General features: G+C 37.2%; 1 protein-coding gene across 2 annotated transcripts in view; it reads right to left on the reverse strand.

Annotated features, from left to right (window-relative positions):
- The window catches only part of AIMP1 (aminoacyl tRNA synthetase complex interacting multifunctional protein 1), a 28,764-nt gene that overhangs the window by 9,188 nt on the left and 11,668 nt on the right, over positions 1 to 7,908 (reverse strand). For both annotated transcript variants that reach the window (XM_045284300.1, XM_004703296.2), the window contains exons 4-6: positions 6,095 to 6,259; positions 2,800 to 3,014; positions 441 to 609 (exon numbers count right to left, since the gene is read on the reverse strand). In XM_045284300.1, the coding sequence (XP_045140235.1) occupies positions 441 to 609; positions 2,800 to 3,014; positions 6,095 to 6,259 (549 nt within the window). The remainder of the gene's footprint in view (positions 1 to 440; positions 610 to 2,799; positions 3,015 to 6,094; positions 6,260 to 7,908) is intronic.

Here is a 7,908-nt window from a genome sequence, read left to right on the forward strand (position 1 = left end):
ATTTCTACTGGAGAAAGAACATGGGATGAAGCTTCCCTTTAGGCTATTAGAAGAAATGTCAATTTCAACAGACATTTTTCTCCTTGTACTAAAGTCAGTTTAGAACACATGAACATCGGAGCAGAGCGCAACTGTCTCCTGTGAATGAACTTGTCACCTCTATGTCTTTCTGTGTTGCCTTCTGAGATTATCTGCAGCTTAAATGGAAATGCTCATGCTATTTACTGGGCACAGAATCTCTCAGATATTTTGTCAGGTGTGCATCCGTGGATAGGCGGGTGATTTGGTGCATATGCTCAGAAAGGGACATCTGAAACCAACCTTACTAAACATTCATAGCGATTCACATAGGGGAATGGATTTTAACCTTAACTATTATAAGCACTGCTTTGGGACATTGATTCTCATACAATTTAAGATAATGGCTAATAAAAACTTACCAGGGAAAGTATCAAAAGTAATTCTGTCTCCAGGAACAGACCCATGAGGAGGAGCCAAGATTTCAACTTTCTCTGGGGAACTAGCACACATCACCATTGCTTGTGACACCACTCCCCTCATCTTTGCAGGTTTCAGATTACAGAGTAAAATCACCATCCGATTTTGCATCTGAGTGAAACATCAATTGGCAATTATAAATATTTAGATATCTATAGCTGGAAAAATTAAAGTATATCTGATTAAACAACAAATGTTCAAATCTTTTGCAAACTTATTTTGTATGTCTAAAGTATCTTATTTTTGTTTTGATGTCTTAAACATGAGAACAAACAACATTTCCTAAGCTTCCAATACTTTATAGCTTAAAAGGCATAGTTGTGCTGGAGTGAGATTTCTTACTATGGCTCATGTCTCCATGTCTCCAAATGATTTGGTGGGACTACGTAAATAGGCTATCTGTAGCACCAAAACTTGAGGGACTGGTTTTAGTTGCTACTCCCTGGGCTATAAAGATGAGCTGTCCTGCAAGAAAGAAATGCCAGGATCATTAAAAGTGGAGCACATTTGAAATACGCCTGAAATAGCAGAGACCAACAAGCCCAGAAGTACTGGAGGCTGCAGCATGGAGATCCTGGGATAGAACAGAGGTGTAGCACCAAGCCTATGACACTGTGAGGCAGGGTGGCAAGTGGGCTGGTTCCTGGTTATAGAGGCAAAGGTCAAGGAGGACCATCTGCTGAGAGGCTGATAACTGGAGAGAGAACTGATATCAGTAATTTTATCTTTACTATTTCCTGATCCTAATGAATGGTAACTGGTTAACTTCCTAATAAACCTCCAGAATTGTGAATTTTGTCTAGTATTGTGTGGTCACTTTAAGGAATTATCAAACCCACCAAAGAAGTAGAGTGTGGTAGGAGGAAGGGTTAGTATTAGAACAGGTAAAGAATGGAAGGCAGAGTCATGCCTGACCTCTGCCCCACGGGAACAGGGAAGCCAGATATAGCCAGCCGCTGCACCATTTACTCAACAGGTATCTGAATTATTTACTGAAAAAATAAGTGAAATATTACCGAGCATAGCAGACTTGGTTTTGAATTGTAGTTGCTATTTACTAGCAATGGGAATGCATACAGTTAGTTATACAGTCAGTCTCGCTCCCGTTCATCAAGCTTTCTGTTCAGAGGGTTTGAAAAGATTACGTAACAGCGTGAGACAAAAACAGGCCTGATATGTGGCAGACAGGGGACTGGTTTGACTACAATGACAATGTACTTGCACACGCAGCTATCTCAGTGCACCAGTTTTTGGCAAAAAAAAAACCCAGCATGCTTCTCTTGGCCCTAGTTTCTGCGAATGAAGAAGACCATGAAAGGACAGAGATTTGACGACGTAGAAGAGGAAAAGAAAAAAATGAAGGAGGTGCTGCTGTCAGCCATTCAAACAGATGAGTTTGTAAAATGTTTTCATGAATGGAATCATAGATTTGACAAATGTATTAAGTGTAATAGAGAGTACTACGAAGGTGATAAGGTTGTTTTGTAAAAAAGTTTAAACAGATGTCTTAAAAAAAAAAATCCATTGTTTGGGTCCTTGTATATGTCATTACCCATTAAAAACAGCGGAGAAGTGGGTGAGGGAGACGTGGGATGGGGTAGGATATGATAAAATAATAATAAATTATAAATTATTGGGGGTTTGGGGGGAAGGAGGAGTGGGGAGGGAGGGGGAAAAATGAGCTGACACCAGAGGCTCAAGTGGAAAGTGGGTGTTGTAAGAATGATGAAGTCAACATATGTACTAAAGTGCTGGACACAGATGACGTATGTACAGATTGTGATGAGTTGTATAAGCCCCTAATAAAATGATTATTTAAAAAATAATAATAATAATAAAACAAACAAAACCACAGTGTTTACATAACAATCGAGAAAAACATAATAAATTTTTCCTTTATCAGGTCCTGATGATTGTGCTTCAGAACCCTTGGCCAATTTTTGCTCCTGATTGTAGCAAGGAGCCATCCCGTTTTCTGGTCTCGTGGCAATGGAAGTGGCTGCTGATGGAGACAAAATGAGCCGCATCTTCTCTATCTTCCTCCCATTTCTCTCTTTCTTCCTCTGCTGCTCCAGGAGAACAGATAGCAAGTGCTGTTGTTAGAATGGCCACTTATCAGTACATACGGGCCAAGGACTACACAAGCTAGGAGGCAGAAAATAAAACGAGGACCCTGAAAAACCAACCAAGGAACTAAATTCCACTGAGTTTTTTTTCCCCTGTCAGTCTGCCATGCAAAGTGTTGCTAATTCAATTTTTCACAACTTATTGATAGCAGTTATATATAGGTGTACATAATACCTGTTCAAGAGGAACATGATTCACCAGGCCACTGACAACTGTTCTTGGTACCGATTCTCCCACATCTACTTCTTCTACATACAAAGAATCTGCATCAGGATGTTTTTTGGCAGCGGTGATACAACCAATCCGAAGATCCAGGCGGGAAACATCAACTGGCTTTGAATCAGCACTTCCTGTTTCTGACTGCTGCTGTTTTTTCTCTTTCTTCTCACCTAAAAATATATTTGTATATAAGTAAGCATCAGAAATACATCAACAACACAGGTGTAAAAAATAGTCAAGCACTGGACTACTAGTCAAAGGGTTCAAACACATGGAGGTACCATGGAGACAGGCCCGGTGATCTTCTTCCAAATATCTCTAAAAAGCCCCAGGGAGTCGTTCCACTGTGCACACGGGGTTCCAGGAGTTGTATTCCACTCGAGTGCAAGTAATAATAACAAAACTACAAAATCCTGTGGTATTTATATTTATGACCTTGGGAAAAAGTTTGCCTCTGACCTTCATTTAAGTAACAGTAACAGAGGAAAGTACTATCTCAATCATAACAAGTAAAATTATTTCTTACCTACTTTCCATTGAATAACTGTTTACTCCTAGTGAAAGACAGAGAACTCAACTGGCAAATTATGATGAATGGGCCAACTCCAGCCTGTTCCCTATTTTTGTACATAAAGTTTTGCTCTAACATAGTCAAGCTTTTTAGTTTACACACTGTCTATGGTGGTTAGTACAGGACAGCACAAGTGAACAACTGTTACAATGAGCGCTAATACATGTACAAAACAATCCTTTACAGAAAAAAAAAGCATTTAAAAGAGCTCTAGGAAAGCCTTTAAAATCTTTTGCTGTGATTCTTCATGGGTGAAACATCTATTATTTAGGGAGAAAAGCATTATCAATAGCCAATTGGAATAAAAAAATATAATTCCATTGATTAAATGTCTCTCTCAGTAGTTGCATACACACCCACACACACACACATAATATATGTACAATGAATTTGTCCATTACTCAGATTCCCCTCTAAAAAAATTAATAAATAGAAATGTAAGATCTGTCTACAGTATCTATTTGAAAGAATATTTTATTTCATTTTTAAGATTTTAAATTTATATAAGAATAGAATTTTGCCTTCCTCCCAAATCTTTTTATAGGAACAATCAAGTTGACACACAACCTAACAATGACAATGATTTTACCTCTCCAGAGAGCCTGGCCTGAGGCAGTAATCCTCTGAGGAGTTTCTGAGGCTGTAAATCTTTGTGGGAACAGATGTCCTCATCTCTCTCCTGTGGACCACCTGGTGGATCTGAACCACCAACTAGTGGTTGAGTCCAACACTTACCCAGCAACACCCGTAAAGAGTTCTATAAAGTTATATGAAGGAGTTGACTCCTTCGTACTGAGCACATAAAACAAGCACTTTCCCACCCCGCCGGCACCAAGTGCCATTAAATCACTTCCAACTTATAGTGACCACAACGTGTCAGAGTTGAACCGTGCCCCATGGAGTTTTCAGTGGTTACCGTTTTATGGAAAGGAGCCCTAGGAGCATGCTGGTCAAGCACTCGGCAACTAACTGGTACGGTGGTGGCTCCAACCTGCCCCGCAGCTCCATGGGAGAAGACCTGGAGATCTGCTCATGTAAAGATACAGCTGGGAAACTCTGCCGCAGGTCTACTCTATCGTGTGGGTTTGGATGAGTCAAAAATCAATTCAAAAGCACCCAGAAGCAATGATCTCATAGAAGTAAATTGTAAGGTCTTTCTTTCATCATGGTAGGAGGTAGCATATGAACTAACAACTTTTCAGATAATAGCCAAAAACATACTGTTTACACCAATCAGGACTCTTACCCAGCCCATAGAAAATACTCATTAAATGAAACTATAAATTCAGCATTAATAAGAGTTAAGAAGTCATATTAACATGGAAGTTGAGTTTGTTAAAACTATAAGAATATCTATAAAAGATTATAGTCCTTATGTGTATTTCCAAATATTTCTTCTATTCCAAAGCAATCCCTTAAACAGTCATGTAATACTTTTTTTTGCTTTGCCATATTTGATTATAAACACAAAAATGATAACTAAATGATAGATTATATAAAATTTCTAAGTAAAGGCTTATGAAAACAATATACTATTTTGTCAAAAATTGGATCATATTTTCTGGAGTAGAAGCTTTGAGTTGAACTTGTGTCAGGATATCTCCAAATACACATAGTCTACAGCAGTTCTCTGCTAAGGCGAAGATATGTCCTAATGTATGCATCCTGCAGCAGATCCATACAGTAACTCTAACTAAGTATACACCAATTTCATATCTTTGGGTAAAAGTTGTGGCGCATAATTAGCAAAACTCAGCAAAATTTACTTGAATTGATGCTAGAATCTTTATATATAGGACATCCATTCAACCTACAAATACCTTAAGAATGATCATTCAGAAATTTCTTGTCCTGTTGATATTTGAAAATCAAATAAAATGCAATGAATCCCCCTTTTTCCTTCTCTTTCAGTCTCAGAGTCCTTGGTATGGTCAACCCTTGAAGTTATTGAGTAAATCATTCGATCAAAATAATCAAACAATTCATAGCGTCTTCACAATTGTCCTGCTTCTATATTCAACTATAAGACTTAACAATTCTACCCTGTTGAGGACTCTTTCCCATAAGCCACTAAAGAAAATTCTGGGTCTACAATCCCAAGTGAGAGAATTTGAAGGATTTGTTCCTGAAATCACCACAATGAATGATGTGCTACTTCTAATTCTAGTTAAAACTTTCCCCAATAAAAATATAACTACAGTGATCAAGCGGTCCTATTTAGTCATGAGCTGTTTAGCAAGTGGGACTTAGATTTGAATCCTGGCTCTGCTACTTCCTCAGGAGCTATCTTGGACAAATTCCTAAAATCCACTAACACTCAGATTCCTTACATGTAAAATAAGCACGATCACCTGCTTATTTATTTATTCAATGGCCTGCTGTGAAATTAAATATAGAAAGTCTATAATTAATGCCAGACACAAATCAGATATTCAACTACATAGTTTGCATGTGGATTAAATAGTCTTTACTGGGCAAATCTAGTTAAAAGACCATCATTCAAAATAAAATATTTGCCAAGAAATTCCAAATGAAAAACCTCATGAACAGAACTCTATACTTGCAATACAATTTAGAAATAAAATGCTCATAAAGTTTGAGCTTTCTCGTTCATTTTTATCCAAAATGTCTTTATCTGCCAAAAATAGACGTGTCAAATATGTTTAAAGGTTAAAATACCTTTCTTTTCCATTTTCCCTTTCGCCTTCTTTTCTTCTCCTCCTCTGTTTATCTGTTCTTTGGCACCAGGAGGTATGGTTGTTGTCAGTGTAGACTCTATCACTTTTGTGGAAAGTGCAGCATTAGCTTGCAGTTGAGTATCACATGGAAATGGGACTTGTTTTACTGAAAGAGAAAGTGTCATTTATATTTCATCAACAAACAAGATAATATATACAGAAAAGTAAAACAGACATAAGAACTCTAATATAACAACTCACCATACATAATTAGCAAATCTCTACTGTCAGGGATCATAGATAGGAAGGCTGCTAGATATCATACCTATTTTCAACAATACTGGGGTAACAGAGAATATACAACTCCCATTTCATCACCAACCTGCTACCTTAATGCCAAGCTGATTTAAACAGAAATGTTTGGATAGCAATAATGCTTTATAATGAACTCATCTACAACTCTTACTCTAAGGAGTAGATTTTAGTCATTCCCCCCTTTTTGAGATGATCAACCTAAGCTATACAGTTTAAACCATTGACCAATCAAACAATGAGTAGGGAGATTTTAAGTGTTTTTGCCTGGGCAGTTTCTATCCAGAGACTCCTCTCATAGTTCAAAGATGGCATGTTTTTTATTCAGGCTTTCTTTTATATTGAATTATCAATGGGGAAGACCATTTTAAAATGTAAAAAACCAAACCAAACCATTTGTTAGTTTGGTTAAAGTTTACATAGCAAATTGGCTTCTAGCTCAATAATTTCACTCACTCACTCACTGCTATCTAATAGATTCCTTGGGTCTTTTGTTGCTTTTCCTCTACTTTCTTAAATGCCTACTCACATGCTTTTTAAGACATCAGCCAAACGAGGGTGCAGAGCTAGACAACAAATTAGAGTGGAGAATATGACCTTTATGAACTGCTGTTGTTAGAGGTCACTGAGCCTTATAAGAGAAGTGGGCAAAGGAGGAAACTAGAATCCGGGGCAGACAGAGCACAATCTTTGGACCCAACGTCTCAATGTGAAAAATCTAGGTCTAGGGAAAGTCTGATTCTAAGACAGATGGATCGCTAACGGACACTGAACTCACAGATATTAAATGACAAAGACCTTCCCTCCCATGTCAACAGACAGTTTAAAGAGCCGTCCCCTACATCTAGTAATGTGAATTTGGACGTCCAGCCTTTTAAATTGTGAGAGAATAAGTTGTCTGTTTGTTAAAGCAATCACTTGGGGGTATCTCTGTTATAACAGCACTAGATAACTAAGACATTTAACTAGGAGGGATTTTCTACATCATAATCAAGTATTTTACCATGTACTATTTAAAAACCGTAACAGCTATTATCAACAAATCAGCTAAGATGATAATTATCTGCTGTCTTGGGTAACTTAAAATAAGCCTGGTCTGGACTAAATTACTTTACATCTACAAGATTCAGTTTCCTCATACATAAAACAAGAATGTTAATATAAATACATTGTAGAAGATAAAATAAATAATACATCTAAAGTAATTACCAGTTTCCAAAATACAGCAGATATTAATAAATGTTAATTAAATACCTATTACTAATTCTTCAATAGGAACACTGATAATTAAGCTCATGTACAATACAAATCTTAAAAGCACTGGGGTTTGAATTATAGCACTCCTTCTTGTGGGATCTCAGGCAATGTCACTGGCCTTTTTTTTTCAAGGTTTCAAATAATGTTTTTAATCTTTTTTTTTTTTTTAAACATTTTATTAGGGGCTCATACAACTGTTATTGCAATCCATACACACATCAATTGTGTAAAGTGCATTTGTACATC

The sequence above is a fragment of the Echinops telfairi genome, unplaced genomic scaffold, assembly GCF_000313985.2.
Source record: "Echinops telfairi isolate 266 unplaced genomic scaffold, ASM31398v2 ScPeMD7_7468;HRSCAF=8506_0, whole genome shotgun sequence".
In the NCBI taxonomy this organism is placed as follows: Eukaryota; Metazoa; Chordata; class Mammalia; order Afrosoricida; family Tenrecidae; genus Echinops; species Echinops telfairi.